The following is a 27,379-nucleotide window of genomic DNA, read 5'->3' as shown; positions in this document are numbered from 1 at the left end:
GAACTTACACATAAATTTAATACTAACCCAAGCTTTGAAAAATTAAGAAATAATTGCAAGTAAGGCAAGTTTTTTTTTAATATAACAACAATATATACACATTATTACGCTTTTAAAAAACTCTTGAAAGACTTGCGGAAAAATATTGAGAAAAACCTAATTTTTTTGTATGTATACAAGGTTTTAAGGTATGTAATTGACTTACTTTAACCAGTGATTCCTGACATTTGTTGTAGTAAAAAAAGTTATAAAAATAAAAATTTGATCTCCTGTGACTTTTTTAATCTTTTTTGTTTTTTTTTTCTTCAAAACCAAACAAACAAAATTTCTTTATGTCATCACTGGTCCCTCACCCAACCCTTTTTGTTAACCTTTAATGTCTAATACCTACAGTCTATTTATGTTTTAATTTGAAAAATGAAAAAAAAAACATCAAAAATTGAACCGGAGACCAAAATTTCGTGTACCTACATGTTTTACTCCAAATAATGCCAGAAATTATTGGCTACAGTAAATCAAATACATTCTTTATCATACTATATATATTTTTTTTGATAAAATGAAGGTATTTTTATTCAATTTTAAAAAAATGTTTGTTCATATTTAAAAATATATATTTATTCTCATGAATTCATTAGCTTGCTGATTATCGACTTGTGTGTTTCTGCATAGATTGATAAAAATTAATAAAATTGCCATTATTTTTATAAAGCTACAAATAATCACATTTTTGAGCGTCAAATTCATATAACGGTTTATTTGTTGAACCACCACTAGAAGGACTTACTACAACAAGTAAATTTATTTTAAAACCCTTCATTTTAATATCCTAAAATGTTTCACTCTGTATAAAAAAAGGATACATCTTTGGGTAGTGTAGATTTCCGATCAACATTACCCTGAAAACGTTTTATTAAATTATTTCAATATATTGAGTAAAACATAATAGTTCGTCAGGAGCGTTTAAAACGAGTCAATATTATTTTACGTCTCGAGTTTCACAACAAACACTTTTTTGTGAGAAGCGTTATTACACGAGATTAATAAAATTATACTAAATAAACCTTTAAGATGCTGGTACTCGCCTTTCTCAATCCTTAATGTGTTTTTTATTAGTCTCATAAGTTTGGAATACAATCTAATCAAATATTTTTTCACTTTCAGGAGCTGAAATTCAGGACTTGGATTGAAGAAAACAAAAGAAAAAACCTTAGTTTAGACCATAAATAAAAAGTTTTTCACACATTTTATTCAATTAAGAAAGATAGCTTATAGTTAAGCTGGATTCGTTGACCAAATGTGAGGTCAGCGTGCTATTCTCAAGTTTGATTCGGATAGACGAAATCAAGTTATAGATAAAAAAACAGTGTTGTAACTTTTATTACTTGAAAAAATATTGCTTAAAGTTAAGCTGGTTTTCTGTTGATTATTTCTTATGAGGTTGGCTTGTTGTTTTGACTGTATTGACTGATATTCGGTTCGTGTTTATTTAGTAGTGTTAAACACAGTGTAAACATGCAATGCTTTCTCGCTCCGAGTGAGGTGCTCTAGAGGCGCGGTGAACTGACCACACGGCATATAGAACTACCCCCGAGGTGCAGCCTTAGCTTCAAGGCTTTCCCGCTGGACCGTGGTAGCTGAATAATGAAACAATGAAGCTTTCAAGGAAGGTGCTTCCATGCTCCGTGCTCCTGTTCCTGCAACTGTGCGGTACGTATTATTATTACTCCAAGCGATGTTCATTAGTTTCCGTTGGCTCTGTTATTTTATGTGAGTTATAACACGTTTTGTTCTCACTTTATAGGGCTTACCCTCTGTTTCAAAGGGGGTGATTGTGCCTCAACTTTAGTGCTTAAGCTCGGTAAATGAAAAACTAGTTATTTTGGGAACAAAGCAGTAAAAATATTCCTGGATTAGGCTAATTACCGTAGATTGTAAAGTTCACAGTTTCCTAATGTGATGATTTATGAGTACCTAGTTAATGTATGTCGTTCGTACAAAAATACGTCATCAATATGTGTAAATTTCATCAAGTGTTTGTGTTATTAAGTATTCGTGATATTTTTGCTGACTGAACGTAGCGAAGTCCTATTTTAACTCGACCGTATGGCATTTCATATCTCTGTAAATTTGTTTGTACGTTCCGTTACCGTTTTCTTTATTATTATTCAAACATCAGCAGTATTTTTTTTGTAATTTATTATTTTTAAATATGATTCTAATTGGCTACTTACCCTTGCTGAGATCCTTATTCATGCATTACTTTGACTAAATGGCTATCTTTGACTTAATAGCTATCTTTGACTAAGTGGCTAACTTAAACTGAACTTTTTAATATAAACCTACCTACCTGTCCATATTTAAAATAGTTATAATAGCATACCTACTGATAACATAAAAAAATATGGACACCATCTATAATTTATATAAATTTAAGGTACCTACGATAGTACTTTAGTATTGGGGTTTCCAACCTTTTTGTACTCTAGAGCACATTCTATAATATCGGTAGGGTAGCGGGTACCACCTATTTTTAATCGACAAACTCGGGGCAGCAATTGCAATCATAATGACAACAATGCTATTTGCACATCACTCCTTGTACACGCTGAAAACCCGAAGTGAGCCGATGATCGACGAACCGATTGGGACGGTACGAGCACGTGACTACTGTCAATTTGGCTGTCGGGGTCATGCTTATTGCTTTCACTGACAGACAGAGCTGGCAGAGTCGTGTGCCATGTGTTTTGGCGCCTTCGGCGTTCATCGGCTCAGTTCGTGGCGTTCGTGTGAAGTGATTCAGGTTTTCTGCGTGTACAAGGAGTGATGTGCAAATAGAACTCTCCGTTCCAGGTTGGCATGAAGAGTATAGTCTGGCTCGTTGCTAGACAGGTTGCGACAAGTACTGTCAGCAAAAGAACCACTCATAATACAGTATCGCAAACATACCAACGTATTAAATAAACCTAGGCACTCAAAAAAATAAAACTCTAACAAGTAAATAAAAATAATTCACATATTTAATTAATGTTTATGAAAAAAAATTTTCATTGTCGAATAGTGGCGGGCACATACGAATCGTTCCCCGGGCGCCATGGTACATGGCGCATGGTGTTGGAAACCCCTGCTTTAGTAGAACGTAAAAACTGCCACGGGTAAAAATTAATTTTCTGTGCAAAAATTCATTTCTGTGCAAAAAACGTGTTTGGTTAAAATAAAATTTTTTAAACAACTATTTTATGAATTGACAATAGTGTTAGCTTGCAAAAAACGTTGGCTTATTGGGTGATAGCAATGACCTCTAGCCAAAAATATTAATGACAATAATAAATATACTAGTAAATAAAATCTTATCTTTTATACTAAATTTTGGCAGTACATTGTCAAGTGTGAGTTTTCCTACCAGCTAATTCAATAATTTGACTCTGAAATATTAATTTATTCAATAAACTCAAAAAATTAATAACAATTGCGGGTGGTGAAATTATTTTTAATTAGAAACACGAGTTCACAATTCGATTAAAAGTTTCTGTGTGCTTTCTTTAAGTGATTTCAGTGCTCGTATTGAATAATTATTACACAACATAGAAAACTCAACACAAGGAGAAAATGGAGCACGATATTTAGAATGTCACGTGCACGTGAGCACATGTTCTTGAGTTCTCCGCTGACATCAATTGAAACTTTGTAGGTAATTTAATAAATACACTATCGTGCCATTTTCCACAAATGTGTAGTCGAATAAAATTTGACTTCGCAATAATGTTTTGCAATATATTCCGTTCTTCATTCTAATTCATGCTTACAGCTCTACTATTTTTATACTATTGACATAGCCGACTCATGTTTTCAAGTTGAAACATCTCAAGGCTCTTTGATAGCTAGTCACACGTCATGTTAATTGTCCATACAAACTAAGAAACCTTTAGTCAATAATTTTTATTATGCTCACATACATTGATCCAGCGTTTTTTCTCCGTTTTATCACACAAGTGTATCGGAGATCTCATTTCTAGTACTTACTTGGAAAGTAGGATGCACTGAGGAAAATAATTTCCGTTTGGGCCCATGTCATCTTTGGGGCTGCTGTGTGAAAAAGCATTGAACATTGGTCTTGAATAGATCCATGTTGTAGGAGCGAAGAAAAACAGAGGCCCGCAAATCGTTCTACAACCGAGTGTTGAACTCAAGAACGAGTCGTAGAAGCGACCCATTTTCATGTGACAAATTTTAACCGTGTACATATGCTGGGCGCGCGTTCAGCATGTTTCCCAACTATGCATCGGTGCCTATGCGATCAATGACGATAGTTTAAAATTAGATAGATATCATTTAATATCTAAAATTGATATCGGATTATTTTTGTTTAAATGCAGTACAGTTACCAAACCTTCTGGAATTAACTGAATTATAGAGTATTTTATTTATTTATTTATAGAATACATGATAATACAATAATACATTTTCTTACATGTGATACATTAAATCACCACACTAGGCGACTGCCTGTCTCGTGGCGACCAATGGTATATAGTTAGTATGTGAGGTCTAGTGTTAACATATGAATTAAATATTTATACATGTTTAAAGTATGAAAGATTATATTAGAATGAATTATAATGGAAATAGAAAATATAAAAATGTTAAAGTAGAAAGCAGAAGACAAAAAAAAAGAAAAATAAAAAGAATAAAGAAGAAATAAAAATAAAACAAAAACAAAAAAAATAATTTAGAAGTCTAAGACATGCTATTATGCAGGAAAAGATCAAATACATAACTCTCTTTTCTGGTTGTGTAAGTGTACATGCATGTATGAGCGCGTAAATACGCGTGTACACGCATACATCCACACACACATATGTAATGTATGTAATGTAAAAAAACATCCTATATGTAGCACAAACATATCGTTTAAGATTATCCTGTGCTGGGTTAAAAAAGCTTTCCCTGCATTCATTCAACATTCTGTATTCATTCTTCCTCCGTCCCTCGCGGACTCAAAAAATAAAAGCATATATTATCTGGTCACGAATAACACGACAATAATATTAAAACTCGTTCTAATATTTGCTATCACATTATGCCTATACGCCTGAATGGGATTCCGACGCATTATTTTTGTAATTGAAAATACACTATATTCCTGTTTCCTTGAGGTTATATGAAAATAAATAACCAAAGTATTCCTTGAAATTAATATTCCTTGTATCAAAATGGTTTAAACTGTTACTTTCCAAACCTTCCTTTCATCATATCTTTCCCCTCCCAACTTCGATTCGATTTCACGACATTCTCAATAAAAAATATTTTAAATTCTTATAAAATTTTTCTTCGTAAAATTACTTTTTTTGCAGAACTAAACGAACTTAAACAGAAAATCTATGCAGTTATATCAAAGGGGCAAAATGACTCCGTCCCGAACAAAGTGTATAAAAAGAGTAATTAACTTTGTGTAACGTTTAAAGTTATACAAAAGACTTAACAAGAATATTACAGTTCTATGCACAGTCCACAATGAAGAGGGTACTATGCAGTGGACTCAGATTGAGTGGGGAAAACTCGCCAAGGAGGACGGTATAGAGTCACTTCTCACTGCTAACAAAGGCTTTTGAATTCTTACTTAACTTGATGACCTTAATTCATAATACGTTCATTCAAATATTGGGATTCATTTATGTTCATAAGTAAATATTAGATATTTCGTTACAAGGGTCTGTGGTTTGAACAACATTTAAGTGAATATTAGGTATTTCGTTACAAGGGTCTGCGGTTTGAAAAACTTTTAAGCGAACATTAGGTATTTCGTTACAAGGGTCTGCTGTTTGAACAAATTTTAAGCAAACATTAGGTATTTCGTTACAAGGGTCTGCGGTTTGAACAACTTTTAAGCGAATATTAGGTATTTCGTTACAAGGGTCTGCGGTTTGAACAACTTTTAAGCGCTGGGAGGCTTAGTTTATTAATTTTTAAATCGCTTTCCATTTTTAAATTTATTTAATATCTTTTATTTTATAATTTTTATATGAGTTACTAAATGAACTTGAACATTAGAAATACGTGGAACTTCGGCATTCCTATGCTGGGAAATGTTGTGACGCTGAAGGAAGTGGTTAAGAGAAAGCGATTTAGGAGAGAGTACAGGACTGTGAAGTAATTGGCTTCTCAGATCTGGTAAAAAACACGGCTAAAGTAATTTTTTCTAGTAACTTATCTATTCTTCCACTCACCAAAGTGAAGATACTCTAAGTATCGCCCTGGTTTAAGATCACCATTCAGAATCAAAACGTTGCTTGAAATGGCTTGAGCCGTGTTTGTTAACCAGATCTGAATAGCCAGGTACTCCCCCACCTTCCTCTTTCCCATCTCTTTCCCATCCCCACAACTTGCAACCTCACAACATACCTCTTTTGGGGATGTAATAGTCTCACCAGTTCCAGACGGTGGGACTTTTGTGCGATAATTCACATAAAAAAATTGTATTTTGCAAGATCTTTATAATGTATTATTTAACACATAACCATTTAATATTTTATAAAAAACTTCTGATCTATCATTAAAAAATATATACATAATAAATAATAGTTTTTTATGTATTAAATAAATATACATAGGAAAACTTACCCACATAAAATGTTGCAAATTTTTAAGTATCTCTTCAAATTGTTCGTCATCCGGTTAAAAACGGGACTGCGTGTCATTAACAAGTGATTCTATAGGTTTCCTGTTAAACTTTTAGTAAAAGAGAAATGTATTCAAATCATAACATTTCCGGATTTTGTCTTTATAAATTATCAATTCATGGTACAGATGCATGAACACGTGTTCCGATATATTAGGAATGTACTAAAAGTTTAACAGGCAACGGCCTACCATCCCGTTTTTAGCCGGAATTCTAAAAAATTGAAGAGATTTTTAATAAATCAACAATTCTAATTTTTCACCGTGTATGATATACAAAAAAAATCTACAACACGTTCATGAAAATAAAAAGTCAGAAATTGACTTAAATTAAGCCAGGTATATGATTTAAGATTTTCAATGCCAAAAGTATTTTAGATATTTGTTTTTGGGGTATTATGCCGTGTTTTGCTAACTCCTTCTTTAGCCAACGTTTCAAAATAACACATCTGCCCTGATGATGGACACTGCAATGCTGTCCGAAACGTTGGCTAAAGAAAGAGTTATCGAAGCACGGCATAACACCCCCAAAAAAAATAACAAAAATAAGCCAGGTATGTTTCCTACGCACCATAAATAGTTCACTTTAGAAGCAATACCGTTATGAGATTTTTCTAAGCGTCAATCATTAGTGAACTTTGTTTTACGAACTGAAAGAATAAATCAATTTAATTAGAAATGTTTACAGTTTTTTTCTTTTTCTGTTTAAAGAACTTCTCAAACTTTTCAAAAGTTCAGAAACAGATGTAAATAATAATGACAATTTATTCCAGAACGTATAAAGGGGTAGTGCAATATAATAAATTCCATACTTCAAAATAACAGACAAATAATAAGAATACATTGATAGGCACAAAAAAATGCGGAATAGAAGTGTAAAATGTGTGCAAGCAGCATTTTATTGAGGATATTTGAACATATCCCGTTTCCAGAGGACCATCATGGGGTACTCCATCCAAGCAACCTTAGATGCTTATGTTTTTAGTCTACTTTTAAAGAACCTTTTTATTTTGGGTACTGTATTTTACAAACCATCAATTTTGATGACAAATTTTTCGATTTCAACTGTGTTAGCCAATGGATTTTGCCATAAAAATAATCAACTCTGGTACCTAGAAATCAATAATAAAATTATTTTACAGATAGGTACTCAATTTCATTAAATGAAGCTCTGTGACTTATTTTGTATAAGAAAAAGTTCGAAAGAAAAGAAAAATAAATATATATTTGTGTGTTGATTCTGTGTGTTCGTTTTTCTTCAGGGCGATATGAAAGTATTTAATTTGGGAGGCGGGTATGTACCGCCACCCCGGGAACTATTTAGTGGGTAACAATCGCCTCTGTCATAGTCACTCCAAGAGGTTCGCTACTTTAATGATTTAGCAGGGTTGTCCGGGTTCATGGGGTGAGGTTTGTCTAGTTGTTGGCGGCGGATGTGAATACGTCTGTCTACCTCCTGCGTGGTAGGCCGGATTGAGAGAGAATGTTTGAGAGAGACCCTTTGATCTCTGCAGCAGGACTCTCTCGACTCCCTCGACAATAAAATCAATTAAACATGTGAAACAATACAAATTGACCTAATCGAATTTGAGCGAGGATCGTAACCATTCAACCACGAAGGACGTCAAAGGATTAAGTAATTAAATTGTCCATGTTATACATGGACGCTGTGAGGTCTGCGTATTATAATAGTATATGTTAAATTAATAGACCTTACAAATTTGACTTTACAGCTGCGGCGAGGAACAATGTAAAATACAAAAAAGCCGTTAGTCACGAGCAAATTATAAAATTCTCTTAATGTTGACAATGTATTTAAACGCGTTCCGGTGACAAATGCCACCTTTTAGCGGCACGCGAAAAGTTTGTTTTCCCGCTGCAAAAACGCCGAGAATACAATATTTTAACAACAAAACCATTTTTCTTTTCGCATTAACGTTTTGCAGGCTCCTAAAACATCCAAACATCCGTCGAGCCTTCAAATGTGGAGGTTCTACAACATAATATATCTCTCAGGGATCAAATCTGTAAAGTGTGACAAGGGAACACCTGCTAGCAGGAGGTTGGGCATATGAGAAACACGAGAGGAAATAAATAGGACTCTTTATTTCTAAGGCCGCAAAATGATAACAAAATAGCACATTTCGGGCCCACATACAACTGGCCAATCCCATGAAAGCCATTTCGATATGAAAAAAAAATCATGAAATTTTCTTCCGTCATATCTCCTAAGTATAAGTGGTGAGATGCGGGTTTGCTTAGAAGCGTTCTGAGTTATCTCAAAATGCGCGTTATGTTATGTTTGTATCTATGGTTTTATTTAATGATAAAGTGTCATATGACCCGGAAAAACAAGTTTCACAAATTTCACAAATGATTCTCATCTTTTCAAGTGTCGGAAAAATCTTAAGCTGCGCTATAAATGTCGTACTTTAAAAAATTTACTATCTCGAGAAATTTGCATAGAATTGTAATATTTTCGTTTTTACAACGTTTTAGCTAAATTGAAAGTATTTTAGAGAAAACATTGCGTCTTTTGATTTCCATATTAGATTTAAAGCTCAAAGACTCCAAAGAAAACAAATAAAAAACCATGATTAATTGGAATTATATATAATGATTTTATTATATATTCCAAAAAAAATGTATTATTTCAACTGGAACTTGAATATTAACTTTGAAATTTGATTAAAAATTGTTCAAGTTCTGTGAAACTAATGGCGCTAGGGTATCGTATCTATTATTATTAATTAAACATACAACAAACCTAATAGATTAAATTAAATTTACTTGAGTACGCCCATTTTTGAACTTGCAACCTTTGAACTTACGGTGAAGGATATTTTTTTACCTGCATTATCAACTCTACACTGACTGCTTGCTAGCTGACAGTAATAGCCGTTATAACATTTGTTAAGTTACCACGAAGCTATTTAAACTTTATAATATATTTCGATGATTCAAAGATATAGTTGGGTTAGAATAGAATGGTTCTTCGATTAAAAGTTTCCCCTATTCTTATCCAACCACTACCTTATCTTTCTTATGTTCCTACAAACGCTTTGTGAATGTTTTAATTATATTTGTCTACAGTCTGAAGCTCCAAAAACGCCCGCTAACCTTTGACTTTGCGAAGAATTTTATTCGATACTTTCTCTGCGTGCAAACTGTTTCCCCTGTCTCTAATTGCTGCGGTAAAGCTTTCAAATAGTTAAACGCAACACGTCTTCCGCATTACGGACGTAAATACACAATAATAATATGTGACACGTACTACGTAATACGGAACGATTAATATGATAATTACAAGAACGAAGAACGATCAAATACTTGTGGAAAGTTACGTTAAGAGTTTTGAAATGACTTCATGTTCCTCGAAAAGTCAAAGGGATACCGTACAAAAGTATGTTCCTTGACATTTGCTTTTTAGCGGCGATACGCGGCCGATAGAATCGGATAAAAGTTCTTGAGTTTGACATTTGACAATTGTGTGGCGCGTTTTATGGGTTTCTCATTATGAATACGTGGAAAAATATTCTAAATGTCTAGCAATAACGACATTGATTCCTTCCGTAACATTAACCATAATATGATAAGGGATTATTTTAAGAATTCATTCTGTGCTCAACAGTTTGGATATGGAATGCTTTCTATGTTTTTTCCTTCCCATAACATTGGACTCATCAAGACCGAGGTTAACTCAATTCTTTAAAAATACACTCTTTATTGATAAAGCAACCCCAAAAATTAAATTTTCACTGATATTGATAGCCTCGGGATCTTCCGTGTGATGTTAATATTATACACAAAGCTTTTCTTGGTATTGAATTTAATTTTCTTACTAAAATTTATTTTGTTAAATGTGTAAATAAATAAATTTAAGATTTAAGAAGAACGGCTGCGTGCATTGATGTATGGCTGCGTGGCCTTTTTCATACAAAATATGGTTTTAATTTTAGGGTATTAGGTTGTCATTTCTCATCGTTGTGTGACTAATTAAGAAGCGAGTATAAGTTATTGCAAATTTACATGTTTTAAGGCACATAATTGCCTTACTTTAACCAGTGATTCTTCACATTATTTGGAGTGGAAAATATAAATAAAGTTTCGGATTCCAATGACTGCATGTTTTTTTTTTTGTTTTCACTGTTTTTCACTGCCGAGTCACCACCCACCTCCTCACACAGACCTTACTTTTCCAATACGTACCTATTGTTTTTTTTTTTTTTTTTTTAATTGAAAAAAAACATTTAAATCTCACCGGAGACCGAAATTTCATTTACACATTCCAAATAAGTCAGGAATCACTGATTGAAGTTAATCAATTGTATCCTTCAACCCCTTGTATATATAGTTAGTTCAAAAGTTAGGATATCAATAATCTAACAAGGTACTGACTGTAAATTGTAACTTGTTTAGTTGTGGTTCCATAATATTGAAAGTTCAATAAAGTTACTTTTGCTGAACTCTACTTTATAACTTTGTTTCTGAATATTTACACAGATAAGTTTCGATACCATAATGTATTTTTTGAGAACGTAGCACTTTATAACAAACTATGAGTGAAACCATGCAGAAATATATTTTTGTCAAATTTGAATGTAAAAATTGAGTTTGCAAATTAGATAAAATATCTTTTGATTTTATACAGTTTTAAAAAAATAAGTGTTGTTTCAAAGAAGATCTTTCATTTGTAGAGCCGAAACGATAATTCTACAAAAATTCCATCAGTGGAAAAAATTGCAAAGTAGGCTCCGAAAATTATTAAAAACAAATTTTGTTTTTTATTTAACATTTTATAGGTATGAAAAAAATCATAGAGTAACTTTAAATGCAACGTAAAGGCATTTGTAAAGATATTTTTGCCCTTGAATGTGTTAAGTTGTATTAAATATTTTCACAATCATAGCTTATTTATTATAATTTTTAAATATTTCATTTGTGTTAACATATCTCCCCGTCAAACTTTAATCTACTTCTTATTTTAGTACGTTTTCTTCGAAGCCCTAAGCGCTCCAAATGAATTTTGATTTTTCAATACTTTACAGGGTCATAACGTCCAAGAGCTCAGTAACAGTAGCTGGTAAGAGTACCTACTCGGCTAGATGTCGGAAGGTCACAAGTTCATTTCCCCTTAGCGACAATATCATAAATCATAATTTCTTGGAAGACTAATTTTAGATTGATCCTATGATTTATGATTCTAACGGAAAAAGTATTATCGTGATGAATTTTTGGGGTATTATGCCTTGTCGCTATTTCTCCTTATTAGAACGCTACATTGTTCATCATCAGGGCAGAAAAAAAATAGCACGGCATAATGCCCCAACAATAAAGCACGATACTTGTAGATTAATTTTTCAAAAGAAGCAAACACATTGTACTTGACATTTTAAATAAATAATATGAAAATACTTTGTTTTAAATTTTATTGTCTACTAGTTTCAGTACCTCCGTACAATCAGGACAGTTATAAAAAATATAAGATAATTTATATAACTGTCCTGGTGATGGTACGGAGGTACCAAAACCGGTAGACAATAAAATTTATCAATAAAGTTACCTAAAACCAAGCATTTACTTATAGATTAATTAAACTGTTTCAATACTCGTTTGAATTAATTTAATCAAATGCATTTATCAAGCTGATTTTGCTCCGTTTGAAATTCGTGTCAAGTTCTGAATAGTCAATTCGCATTTACAAAGCTTTTGATATAATATTCCAAGGACTAACTTTCATATTATATGTATTTCCGCCAACACACGGATATGTCATCCCCGGAGCTAAGTAATTTGGAAGCACTTCCATATCCTAAGCCATGCGAGCAGTGTGCTCAAATTATGTCAACACGCAAATTCCGCATTCTTCCCCTTATCCTTCTCTCCACACGCTGATTCCACCCTCCCCCTACCACGCAGCCTTAGTCAACCTTCCCCCCCACTTCAAATGGTGGTGTCTTGCCTTTAGCAACATTAATTCATTTACCATCGTACAAGAATTATTGATAGATATGGTAATAATATTATCTCTCTTATACCAGCGTCACTGCTATCTACTATGGCACGCTGGATTTATTAATTTAGAACTAACAGCACAAGTGCCATTTACATGCATGATAGTTACTGATACTCAAAGTACAACACTATATAAAATAAGATTAATTAAGTACACAGAATAAAAGAAAAAAAAATTGTGCACGCTAAATGAAATCGATGAAGAGGAAAAACAAAAAAAGAAACAAAAAAAAACTTTTGTGCAGTGACCTCAAATGACCTCCGTTCAAAGACACACTACTAAAATCTTTAACAAGTTCAGATCTATACATAAAAAAGATTCATTTTAAAAACATAAGCTATTCAATAATGTGATAGTTGAATATGTATAGGGTGGTCAGTGGTTAAACTAAAAACTACTTTAAAACGTTTGAATGTCGTTAATCTATTTGACTTGTAGTATCATTTAGAATCACCCCCTTCCCCGCTGAAATAAGCGCACTTTACCCCTGGACACCCTGTGTATATCATGTTATATGGCAGATTGGGATTCTACTATCCTCCGAGTCCTGCTTTATTAAAAACTTAAATAAATCATTATAAATAAATTTAAAAAATGTCAACAAGTTACCAATGGTGGGTAATCTAATTATAGTAGAATTTTAACCTGAAACGGTAGAAAAATTGTCACAACAATAAATACTAAGGAAAGTTGATCTCATATATTTATTTATGTTTTTTTATATTTTTTACAACTGTTGAAAAGAATGTGATCTTACTGGGGTACCCCGTTCTAAGGTATATATCAAGGCTATCCAACACATTTTTTAAAATTATCTATTGAGTTAGTTTATACAACATTTGAACTAATATAATAAGGATAATATTTGATTTTGTAACTTTAAATATTTTTACAATAAACATAACATTTATTTTTAAAAACATTTATTCTTCAGACTTTCAGTCATTAAAATTGTACATCTTTAGTCCTTTGTACATTAGGCAGTTCTGTGATTTTGATTTTTTCACATGTGGCAATCTAATTCTGTTTACATTTCTGGTTTCGTAATTATGAACATCTCTATTAAAAGTAATTTTATTCTTAAAATATTTTGGCATTTGGTTGTTCATGACGTTATGCACAAAAATTAACAAATTATAATATTTTTAATACTTCTCTGATGATGGCACTTATTTCCAAAAGTATTCAGCTATCAACTCAAAGTCACGTTATTTGGTATTTTATTTTTAAATAAATTTACATTCATCAATAAAAAATTTATCAAAAATAAAAAAAATTAATTCCGTAAATGAATTGAGAAAATTTCAATAAGATTTTATTTCTTTATTTAAAAGAAAATATCAAGTTGATCCACGGTAAAATTTTACCGAAAACGGCTTCATTGTGCACTCTACATAATTTCGTTACTCTTTTAGAGCAATTACAATGTTTCATCTCCCGAACGTAACTAAATTTTAACGACTTCAAAGTGCGCTCCGAAACTTCTGCAAAACAAATAATAAGCCCTTTGTATTCTAGGCTACCGAAATGGCTTCTAATTGACTCAAAACAAAATTTATTGTATCGAACCTCCGATATTCTGTCGGAATTCGTGTTGTTTTGCCAAGATCCGACACCGCTTGTAACAATATAAACTCACTTAACTTAATACGCCCCATTGTAAAAATCAATGGCCTGTTTAGACGGGGCGCCGTGCCAAATATAAAAATATACTTGTGTATCTTATCTCGGTAGAAACAAAGAAGAGCGGTGCTTTTGCCTCGGCTACAGCTTCTAGTTGTCTGCTTCCGTCGTTAGATAACTGTGCCAGATAACTTCCTAAATTATGTCCACGGGATTGTGAATGAGAGGACGCGTGCAACGTCAGGTTTTAAAAAAATCGTCAAAAAGCCGAAACCCCGAGTGAACTCAAACAAATTGACTACAAAGTTCTCGATATTCCCAATTTTTTTTTCATTAATGCCCAAATAAATTAAGGTTACGATAAATGTATTATTTTGATGTGGTTTACAAATCGTTCATATAAACATACCTGTATAATTAATATTTCTTCCTACTCGGTCAGCTGTATTTTTTATTTGAAATTTGGTGGTTGCCATTTTGCTATCCGAGCACGTGCATGACTCGCCAAAGTAAGGCTACGATTACACCAGGCAATTTTAATTACATTTTTTTCTTAACCATCCACAAAGTTTCACGGTTTGAGCGTTGAGCACGATGTACAATATAATGAAGATTATGCGTGGTGGTTTGGCTTTATTTTTTTATACAAATCGACGATTTTATTCCGAGACTGATGAAATTTTGCCCACTGAACCTTCAAACGAGATAAAGATGATTGTCTATATGAGATTTAGAAAAAAACACCTCATCTTCTTGTCCCACCACTTAAAACAGAATTGTGATACCTTTTGATGAAATTTTGCACACTTGATGTTCAAACAAGAAGAAAATTACTGTCTATATCTGATTTCTAAAAACTCTGCCTAAATACCTGGCAACGTCGGGGACTTCAGCTAATAAAGCTCAAAAATATTCAAGTTTTGCTAGACACCAAGCCTTCGGCATTATTTTATCTTAAAAAAATTAAATAATTCAGTAGCTATCTATGGCAATGTGTATTGCTTTAGGCTTAGGTAAATGATGTTGTTTTTTCATCTTCTTCTTGAATCCGCCCCTCGTTGCTGAAGATAGTGACTACCGCTCCAATTTTTTTATGTTGAACAAGGATCCTCCACTCCTCGCGTTTCTGTCTTTGTTGGGAACCAAGTACACTGACGTATCGGATGTCAGTGATACTTCGTCACTCCAGCGCATTGGTGAATTTCCTCTGCTTGCTTTTACTGCCAAACACTTTGCCAGTGACTAAGAATTTCTCCAGGTTGGAGTCTCCAGTTTGGTAAGCAATGTGTTTAGCAAAGTATCTTAAACTACGTTGTAGGTAGTTGTTTGTTTAAATATCTGAATAAACTTTACAATTTTCTCTTTATTGTGGGGAATTGTATTAACCCCTTTCAGAGAAGGGGAGTTAAAGCAAACATTAAACTATTTAATTTGTAACTAATGCTTTTTTTAATTACTGCATTATTTTGATCATTTGACAACCCTCACGATGAAAATTAATTCTACAGGTAAAAACTGTTTTTTCGCAAAACCGAAGAAATCATCGTGAGGGGTTAACTTATAAATAAATACAAGGGTATTATTATTGCCACGCACTTAAAATATTCAGTCGGCGTTGTTGGCGGAATTGTTTTCTATCATATACCGTATACCTGAAATTTCTGGGGGTTATCCTTAGGAAATAGACATATACCGTGGCAGACTTTTCTGTAGGTTTTTTAAAGATATACAATTCCGTAGTACAGTATTGTGATGTATCTCATAAGATTTAGTCAGCGTTGTCAATGTAAGCTCCCAAAAAAAAAATTTATTATTTTATTACAAAACATTGAATTTTTCCTACTTCTTATACATATAATGCGCTTTATTTTATGTATGAACATTTCGCAAGAAATTATCTAAATGATATAGAAAACATAATCAAAATCCGTTGCGTAGTTTAGAAGAACTAAGATCACAAACAGACAAACCCGGCAAGGAACTTTATCATATACTATTGAGAGATTAGTAACGTTTAATAAGGCAAGAATCTGGGATAAGAACCAAATGTTCCTGTGAAATAGCAATAAATTATGTGACAATAGCAGTATTTTTAGATTTTAGATGTGCTTTTGAAACGATGGACAGAAAAAGACTAAAATAAAATTGAAGGACATATAAATGCATGTCTATGAACTACAGTGGTTTATGGATTACCTAAAAAATAGAAAACAAAGAACCGAAATTGGATATGCCATCTCTGAAGAACTACAAGTATTCCCTGGAATTCCTCAAGGATCTCTTTTGGGACTACTCCTTTTTTATATAGTGAAGTGCCTAAGATACGGTTCAATCTTGACGACGGGGATCAGTTTTATTTTATTAAAGCCCTGAGAATTTACATAATTTTTTTTACTGACGGAGGCTCTCTCTCGTACCAGTATGTCCCAAAATTAAAAAAAAATTACCTCACTACAAATATGGCGTTTGATAAAAAATTGCCTTTGCAACCTAATAACCTACGCATTACAGACATTCTTTCATCCTTCGTCCCGTGCCTAATTTTCAAACTTACCTTAAAAAATATGTTGAAGTAAGCGCATTAAGAATTGAATATTCATGAGACCGGAAATAAGCTTTAAGGCTTTTTGATGATGGTCCTGAATTGGGCGATTGGGAGGGGTGGGAGGGGGAAGGTTGGGCGGTTTATGAGATTATTAATTAAATGTAGTCCCGGGGAACTAATTATTTTTTATATTTCCCCAAACTACCCCGTGAAGTTAATAAGCTTATTATTTATCGGTATGCGATGGAAATTAATATCCGTGAGATAAATCTATAATATTATTTGTGAAGATGTCAACGTTTCAATGCATCATTATTGTTGGAGAAATTTTATTTTAACTACAAATTAATCATTGATTTCGGATTATCGGAAAAATATGTGGAAGGTATGAAACACAAATAGACGAAGGCAGATTGAATGCTGTAGAAATGAAGTCTCTGAGACGTATATGTGATAAAACCATGTATGACCGTGTGAGTGCAAGGCTGGTGTACGTATAATGAGTGAGATTAAGAAAAAGACGCTTAGATAGTTTGGGCATGTAGATCGAATGAGCGTAGAAAGGAGTGTAATGAGAATATATGACGCGAACGAACATAGAAAGGAGTGCGCGAAGAGCAAATGTGAAAGGTAGAAAAAGTCGGAGACGTCCGAGGAACACATGGAATAATCAAGTGAACCAAATACTCGAATAGGTCCACGTCTAGGGTCAGAATAACAATGAGACGATGTATGAATGTGAGTGAGGCAAGAAGTGTGTGCCAAGACCGAGTTGTTTGGCGGTCCGTCCTCTCTAGTTACCCCTGCAGAGAAACGGCGTGAAGGTTCGATTGTTAGTTTAGTGAAATTAAAGAGACCCATTTATCATCATGTTGTTATAAATATTAATAAGCTGATACAGCTTTAAAAAAAATAAAAGTGGTGAAGATGAGTAAAAAAAAAACTTATTTGGACAGGTGGTCACAGCCAAGGAACAATTGATTTTACCACTTTTGACACTGAAAAAAACTTACGTTCATATTCAATTAAAAAAAGGTGTAAATTAATTAATTAGGTTTTTCAAAAAACGCATGTAAATTTTTATCAAGTTCAATTGTATCATGCACTGATAAAACTTCTACGACCTCAAAACATTTTTTTATCAATGTTTGATTTGTGGTATTCACATTAGAAAATTAATGCTTGACGCTTGATGTATTTGAACGCACATCTCAAAAACTAACCTTGGAGATATATTTAGAGTTGCAGATCCTTTATTTTATTCACCATTTAGTTATAAGGATAAGTCCTTTATACATTTTGTATGTTTGTAAATTCGTTTGCACGTCACCGTGTGAATGGTTCAGTAAAGCTTAATATGTGAAATTGTCGTGTCTGTTTGTCGTGACTTTCTTATTGGCATTTTTTTCAACATTATGGGACCCACCTGCGTGAAAAAAGTTATTATTACTGATATTGAAATCGTGACATTACTTTGTTTTTATAACTCGTAATTTTTATTTAAAAAATATATTTAATAAATTTTATGATTTTTAATTATGTAGGTGTCCCTACTTACGAATTAGGAATGTTTTTGGTGTTTGTTCGTAAACCGAACCAAGGAACCCATTTTTTAATCAAAATACAAATTAGAAAACGAAAACAACGCCACCAAATACTAAATAAATACAATTTTCCGTCATTGAAAGGAATGTCAAAGTCAACATGCTAGTTTCCATAGCTCCCTCTAGCGGCTAGAGTTGTTGAAATTCCCACTATCTCACTGGAGTTGGTCGTATTATTATAATAATAATAATAATAATAATAATAATAATTTTTATCCAGGATGTGGGGAGGTTAGTGCAATCCCACACGTCCCATATATGTATACATATTTTTTGTACAGTAGGTATGTGAAATTGAAAATAATATATGACAGAGAATAAATTAACAACAAAGTAATTAACAACTATGCAGGGCGCGGTCTTGAGTGAGCTTGGGCCCAGCGCTCACTCAGTAGTGGCGCTTGGTGCTGGTAGGCTGCGGTCACCAACGTGTTGGCGGAGGCCATTAGCCGCATCCTGGCTCCAGTGACCCGGTTAATTCATATTATAGGCAGTGGTGGCTTGTGACTTTTGAGTGTAATAGAGTGCTTTATGAGTGTAATTTTTTTTTTTTTTTTATTCGAGATTTCGGTTTTTGTATGAAGACCTTCAGGAAATCCGTACGGCCAAATTGAAATTTCCTGAAAATCTTCAAACGAAAATCAATTTACGAAAAAAAAATCTTTTTTGACTAAACAACATCAAAACTATCGAATTTCTTAAACTTACACTCTATCATGCTCAAAAGCCACGAGGCGCCACTAATTATAGGGTATTTGGTTTTAGTAAGAGCGTTGGGAGAGTTGAAGGTCAATTCAAGTCGTTTCGCTTCATGTCTCATCTAAAATAATAAATCAATGTATTAAAAAAAGATTAGACTGAATTGAAAATGAATCATCTGTAAACCGATCTACTCGTACGTAGTATCATGAATAAAACGGTTCCGTTTAGTTTTGATTTCACCTGGCACCATTCCGTGAATTGCATCAATATAGACTAAACGAGGTGAGCTTCCGAGATGAAATTAAAACACGAGTTAAAATTTTTTTTAATAAGTTTTATGCGCTTCAATTAGTTAATCCTAATAAATAGAATATTCTGTGAGACTTATATATAAAGTTGATTATTTATTACGGGCGGGCGGGCTGCGTGGATTTGATTTGTATACAAACATACAGTATTCCGAGGTTGATGAAAATTTGCATACTTGACCTTCAAAATAAAATAAAGTTGAAAGATTTCCGGTATATATTACTGGTAATGTTTATGCAACACCCAGGCTATAAATATTCGGGTAGAACTTTGCAATCATACCAAAAAGATGGCAGCCAAAAAGAGCCAATAATATTGAAGATAATCGTAGTAATAATACTAAAATGGTGTAAAGAGATTGATGAAAATGACGGAATGTAATAGATGGCTCTAAATAGGTCAATTGGTAAAGATTCCAGTTCCGGTAAAACTCTTTCGTAAGAGAATCTGGGTGCGTGTCCGAATAGGGTATGTTCACTGTTTTTGTGTTTTTTTTTCATTCGCGAAAAAATTACGATTCTGTAGGTATTTTTATTTAAATTGAAATTTGTAATTAAAGTCATATTTTATATGTTAAAAAATTAATTTTCTAACACGATTTAAAATTTACCTTTTCCGAGTTGTCGCCAAAACGACATGTTCGTTTTTATTCGTGATTCGGAGGCGTTCACGTCACGCCATGTGGTGACATTAGTGAAAGGCATCTTACCAGACATTGACGTATTCTATGTCACCATAACGTTGTGGCCAGTTGGAACCGTTTCGGAATGTGGTGAATGAAAATATTAAAATTCCACATTTAATCTTCCAAACGGTTTTAACGAAATTCATAGTTCTTGAAAATACCCTATATTACTATCGTTATTTTTTTATTTTTTTTTTAATATTTCGTCCACATGACGCCCGCACAACGCGCTGAGCCGCGAGTAGTAATTAAGTTATTTGTATAATAATGAAATACTTGAACATTGACGGGAAGGGCGGTAAACTTTATTTCGCCATTTAGCTAGTTGATAGTGGCTCAGCGTGTTGTGCTGGATAATCACAGATAACCACAGATAAAATAATAGCTTGTACTTAGCTCAAATAAATTTTATAATGATTCTAAAACCGTGATTTGACTACTCTAGTTAAATCAAAATCAATGGTTCGCTAAAATCACTTTGCTGCCACCACCAGCGTTTCATATTTCATTCACCACAATTCTAGTCCAATCATTTTTTTTTTTTTTTTTTTAATATATTTTTATTTATTTTATAAAATACAGTATAATGTTTAAATTTACATAGTAAGAACATATTTCAATAAAAATTAACATGTTTACCTTTACAAGAGTCTAAAACTCGTGTGTATCATACTTCCCATGCTTTGATGTAAACGAAATGCAGTTCGCTAGCTTACCGAATAATGTATGCAATTACGCGTAGCTTATCGGTTGTCAGTTTGTTTACTCAATAAGTGGTAAATCATTCTACCTAGCTACACTAGATATAAAGGTGTGTTCACATTTTAAGTATTTCTGATGAACTCATTATAAAAATCTCAAATGTTTCTAGAGGGATTCCAACGGATGTGAGTTGTTTATATTTCAGATTAATAAAAAACATGACTAGTCGCACATCGCATGCGAATCAATTTTGTGGACTGTAATCAATATGTTTTGGTAAATTTATTTATTCAAGATCTAAATTTGAAATGTAAGAATATTCAGTTTCATTTTTTTAAATTTCACTTAAATTCATAGCAAATCTGAGTTGAAAATTTTCACCCTGGAATAACTAACATTTCACCCACAGACAACTGAAATAAGTATTATTGATATTAAAAAAAATAGTTTGGTGTAAATTTAATAAACCGTTTTATTGCAACCCCTATTAAAAAAAACAATTTTTAACACAACTACCATATAGCTGTAAATATAAGAATAAAATAATCTGAATGAACGATGAAATGCCTTTCATCATGTTGGTACGAATAATATACATTTCATAATTAAATTTATTTCAATAGTTCCTACCTGTAATTAATAATATCTCTACTTCCATTCCAATCGCAAGTTTGTAGTTACTGAAAGTGTCCCGGCCTGGCAACACTGAAAGGAAACAGGGAAACTTTGTGTGATATTACTGAATAAGTTCGAGGTGTTGAACTTTATGCATTACCGGACAACTTCTGTGTGTACTGCTTACAATAGTAGCAGTACAGGGCGTAGACTATATAAACTCTACGTGTATGTGAAGGTTTACGGTGTACCTAAAGCAGGAGTGTTGAACCATATCTTGAAAATTTCTTCTCAAAGCATATCAAGTATTATCGATAAAATTAGCGGTAAGCACCAGATTTTATTTTTCTAGAAGATGAATTGGTAACTACCCGGGGATTCTTCTATAAACATCTGAGATTTTAGCAATACGTTCATCTGAAATAATCAAAATAAACCCCACGGAAAGATCATTTTTTAGGCCTGCTTGGACAAACTCGACCGCAGGTTCATCCATTTTTTCGGGCCGCGCACCGAATATTGTTTTTACACGACTTCATGACTAACGTCCTTAGGATCCCCAATTTATTTCTAATCTGTCAAATACACCAGTGCTGCACGTAGCATATTTCTGTGCAAGGCTTCGTCACTTCGTACATATGAGCTGAAATCACGGAAATCTGTATGTCAACTTCCCACAAATCTGGGATTGTCCACATGCAAAGGATTCTTTAAAACAGTTTTTCGTATGGATCATGTTATTTATTGTGTTGCGTTTGTCTTACACCAGCATATCTTCCAAATGAAAAACGTCCATAAAATTAAAAAATCATTTGTCCTATACAAGATAATAATAAAACATTAGACTGAGGTACAAAATCTGTCATATTAGAGATTTATTTATAATGATTTAACATTCCCGCACGACCTTCACTTTTTTTAAATATTTAAATCATGTAAACTTTTAAATGCAAAGAGAAAGCTTGGTTTTATATCTTTAAAAACTATTTTTGTAATATTCACGGTAGCGAAGATGTCAGAAAATGACTTTTTAAGACATAATGCACTGCCATTTACATATCTGAGCTGTAACGCAATGGGACAAGATAAGGGTGTGCTACGACAACGCACTCAGGCAACTTATGCAACTACTAAAGATCTGCAGCGTCTCCTCGATGTTCACAGAAGGGAGGATGCAGTAATTTCACTACCGGCTAACCAGCTTCTGGGGCAGAACACAGAAGTCAACCAACAACAACATTGTTGTGGCTGCATCTGAGTGAGCTCTCTACTATATGAGCGATGGATGCATTTGATGCGGTGACCACCCTGATGGACGATCCTTTAATTTTAATTATAATAACATTTGTGATTAATTTATTTTATGTTAAAATTAGGTACCTTTTAGGTTTTTTCATTTCATTTGTAATTTATCTCTTTTTTTTCTTTTTAATGGGTAGACTGGGATTGCACTATCGCACCAGTCTTAGTGAATTAAAAACTTATCTATGGCCATAAAAGATGAGAAAGTTTAGGGAGTTTTGTGATGATCTGAGGACGTGTCAGTTGATGACAGATATAGCACAACGTTACTTCGATAACAGCTCCGATGTTATGTGACAAACACAGCACTACTTGATCCGGGTTGTTTTTTTTTTAATGAGATTTCGAGCCGCATCTAAAGGCCTTGTGCGCCACATAAAAACTGCGGTCCGTGACTTTGACATGCCTGGTGTTAAGTGCAGGGGCTAGAGTGCAGAGTGCAGTGTTTAAGAACTAGGGTGTTACAGTATTCGATATGTAGTTCACGCTACTGGAATTGGTACTGTCGCCTCGGGCGGATTACTGAGGCGCTACTTGTTAATCCAAGTATCGTTAAGATCGCGAGATAAAAAAGCGAGAGTTACATCATTTAAGACTGTTGCTGAGTTTTCACTTGTTTTCTTGTTTAAAACAATTATCTTAGAAATAGCGTGTTGTATATTTTTATTATTTATAAAATACCGGACGACATTTGGTACGCTAATTATGGATCCCAACATAAACTTTAATAAGCGTAGTAATGGATTCTATTTCTTGACTGCTCTGTGTCATTTTCATAATGAACTATGAGGTTTGTACATTTACATCTAACTGTAAAATTAATAACACAAATTAGTTTGATAATTAAATTAAGTCGAGTGATGTATATTACGAATATGTATAACATCAATGAATCTACACAGTTTGTGCCAATTCTGTCGTTAATCTACTTATATAAAGAGGGGTGTCTACGGCGAGCGGTGTAGAATTGATTTTTTTACAAATCTACAGTTTTATTCCGAGATTGTAGTAATTATGTGTCGTTGCCGACGAATTACTCAGATTTATTATTTGTGATAAATAAAACACGTAAGTCCTTTTACGATCTTTAATTCTATCAGGTGTATAAGGTAAGGTTGTTTTTCCGAATCTGAGACAAGAAAGAGATAATGGACAACGAGGACAAGAGAACAATTGGAAGGTCGCTCCATACCCTTTTACCACCTCGCAGAATTTTGATACTTCTTGATGAAAACTACTGTTATCGTCTGATTTCGAAATCTCCATGTAAAACCCACAGCGTCGAGAACGGCAGCTTTCTTATGTAAAATTTGTATTGATATTTGTAAAGAAATTACCTATTTTGGATGTCAATGAATATGTTCATAAGAATCGTAAATTAACTTTTAGAGTCAGCCATGGGAGATTTTTGCATTAGCATTTTTATAATATTTTATTAATTTTTTTGTGGTTTTTAATATGATTGATTATAGTACCTAAAGCAAATACTAAAAAAATCGTATGGTTACGTAAAGAAAGTGCTATCAAAAAGTTAACATGCATGTTGATCGCGAACATTTGACATGTAAATAGGGTAAAAATACGCGTACCGTCTTGCGAGTATTCGCACTCTGCTTTCTGTGTACTCTTGGGTGCAAAATGACCCATCCGGATGCTCTCTTCACTGTAATAATTTATCATGAGATGAGATATGCACATGCTTAAAATCATTTGGTGTAAAGAGGTAAATGTACGCATCCAAAATCTGCGCACACCTATCACCACACAAATGAATGTTTATCATTTACATTTACATTTTAGTGTTTATTTTATACTTACGCACTATTACGTTACTAATTTATTCGTGTTACATATTATGTATTTTTAAGACCGTTGTTCTATACAATATTGTATTTCAATAAGAAGAGGATAAACCATGTGTGATAATCGTAGCCTTGAATGGCGTGGATATTAGATATTTATCATCTCAGATCATCTCAAGATGGAAATACACTTTGCAAAGCAATTAAGCTTGTTGAAATGCAGATTCATCACCAGAGGTAAAATACGCTCTGTCAACACTTTGTTTCTATTAACACAGTCAGGAATAATTATTAGTACGGAAACTTGTCGCGGTGTAGTGAGAACTTGCAGAGGTTTCTCTGCTTCAATGTTACTTGAGAATAATGTTATTAGGAATTAGACCTACTTTAGAAAATTCACAAGGTGCAACTATTAATTTGATTGCAGTAAATGTGGAGCATGACATAATTAAATTCTATAACCTATAACTTGCCATCGTGCCTGCATTTAACTCCATTAATGGAGGACTGAGGAAATGCAGGTAACTCCATTAATGGAGGACTGAACGCAGTAGGCGCTAACAAAAAATTGTCCAAAGAAGCGAAGTTAGCAGTCCACAATGGAGTGCTGGTACCTACCCTGATGTATGGAAGTGAGGCATGGACCTGGCAAAGAAAGGATGAAAGTAGATTGAATGCTGTTGAAATGAGATCCCTGAGGCGTATGTGTGGTAAAACCATGTATGATCGTGTGAGGAATGTGGATATCCGCAAAGAGTGCAAGGCTGATGTAAGCGTAATGAGTAAGATCAAGAAAGGGACGCTTAGATGGTTTGGGCATGTAGAGTGAATGAGCGAAGAAAGGAGTGTAAGGAGAATATACGATGCAAATGTGAATGGTAGCAGAAGTCGGGGACGCCCGAGGAAGACATGGCACGACCAAGTGAATCAGATACTTGAGTCGGGCCATGTCAAGAGTCAGAACAATAGAAGAGTATGTATGAGACGATGTATGAATGTGAATGAGGCAAGGAGTGTGTGCCAAGACCGAGTTGTTTGGCGGTCCGTCCTCTCTGCCTACCCCTGCGGAGAAACGGCGTGATGGTTAGTTAGTTAGTTAGTTAGTTGCCATCGTGCAATTTCTTCGAATGGGATAGTTTTGACGATGGAACGCCAAACAATAATAATTATATCCTAGAACGTATGTCACGCTTCATCTTCGTCGCAGCATCATTTTTTCAATTCTCAAGATGAATCAACTGAATCATTTATTTAATTTTCATTAGGTATCTCCGATTTCTATACAACAATTTTGCGTTTAGTATAAAGGTATATTATTATCATTAAATCGTAACTATTTCGTGTTTATAGGTAAATATTTGCGTAAATACTACCAAAGTACACCGGGTAAGTTCTTTTCCTTTCTTGAATGTTGGAAGATAGAAAATATAAATCTTAGAGTAACGTGGGTCGAATGCGTAGTGGTAAATAATACGTGGCGATGTATGCGACAAAATTCGTGCGAGATTCACCTGCGATTATTCCTCAGTTCTAGAACTTTAGAAGAAAACCCTCTTGAATCCGATTGTATGGATAGTGGGCCCAACGAAAACTAACAAAACAGTAATTGATAAGCAAATTACTCTGTAATCGTGATTTTTTATTTGTTTCGCCTTTGTTACCAATGTAATGTTATTATTACAATGGGCCTATTCTCATACCGATAACCATTGATTTTTTTTTTTTTTTTAAGAATTTTATTTTTGAGTAACGCGGTAAATGTACGTTGTTTTGTGGATGCGTACACTTACCCCTTTACTTAAAAAACACACATTTCATCTCATATTTAATCTTATGGTGAAATATTTCCCGACTAAGGAAGTATCTATGTAGATAGGTCATTTTACACCCAAGACAAAATTGAAAATGGAGGGCGAACGTCCACACTATGGTATGCGTATTCTTATCCTACCTGTGGATCAAGTATACGCAATCGAAATGCATGTAATCTTTTTAATACAACTTTTTGACTAATGAACCGTATGAGGTTTTTGTATTTGTCCTGTCCGTGAGACCTTGGGATTGTTTCCTTTGCACCCGATGAAATTTATTAATTATTGTAATTGAACAGAAATTAATTATTATTGTGTTAAGAGTCTCATGTAAATTGGCAGCAATAAAAATCTTTGTAATCTGTTTATTTAACATTTTTATGAATTTTAATAATTTTTATGAGTGAATAACAGGAAATAATTTCAGGTATATATTTTATGGGCTCGCTGATCAATTCCGGGAAACCACGTGTCGATAAATTCAAAAATACATAATTTAAGTTTTACTGCGGAACAGAAGCTGGATTGAAGGACGAAATGTCGACGGGAATTAGAGTTGAATGGCTTGGAAACAATTTAAGAATTTAGGAAGATGAATTTAAAGAAATTTTCTCATAATTTCGAAATAACTTTTTTTTGAGATTACGTGAGCAAAATTCTTATTTTTCCCTGACTAAAATATTCAAAAGCCTTTCGATTTAGGTAGCAAATTTTTCAGATTTACTTAATTTAAGTTCTTATCTATTAAGCTACACTTTCTATTATTTGCTTCATCTAAAGATGTTGTTTGTGATTTTCTATTTTTTGTAAGATTTATTAATACTTACTGCACTGCACTTACCTTTACTTATATTTTGACGAATGTATTAATACTTTGCACTTAGCTTTACTTATATTTTGTAAGATTTAGTAATACTTTGCACTTACCTTTACTTATATTTGGTTAGATCTATTAAAACTTTGCACCTACCTTTACTTATATTTT

General features: G+C 33.4%; 1 protein-coding gene across 2 annotated transcripts in view; it reads left to right on the top strand.

Moving 5' to 3' along the window:
* The window catches only part of LOC149411875 (uncharacterized), a 358,391-nt gene that overhangs the window by 123,166 nt on the left and 207,846 nt on the right, over positions 1-27,379 (top strand). For both annotated transcript variants that reach the window (XM_089646228.1, XM_089646227.1), the window contains exon 2: positions 1,165-1,710. In XM_089646228.1, the coding sequence (XP_089502354.1) occupies positions 1,653-1,710 (58 nt within the window). In that variant the 5' untranslated portion in view covers positions 1,165-1,652. The remainder of the gene's footprint in view (positions 1-1,164; positions 1,711-27,379) is intronic.

This window comes from Hesperophylax consimilis, chromosome 24, assembly GCF_061612785.1.
Source record: "Hesperophylax consimilis isolate HC1 chromosome 24, BYU_Hcon_1.0, whole genome shotgun sequence".
NCBI lineage: Eukaryota > Metazoa > Arthropoda > Insecta > Trichoptera > Limnephilidae > Hesperophylax > Hesperophylax consimilis.
Note: the sequence above shows the minus strand (reverse complement) of the source record. Positions and strands in the feature narration are given on the sequence as shown.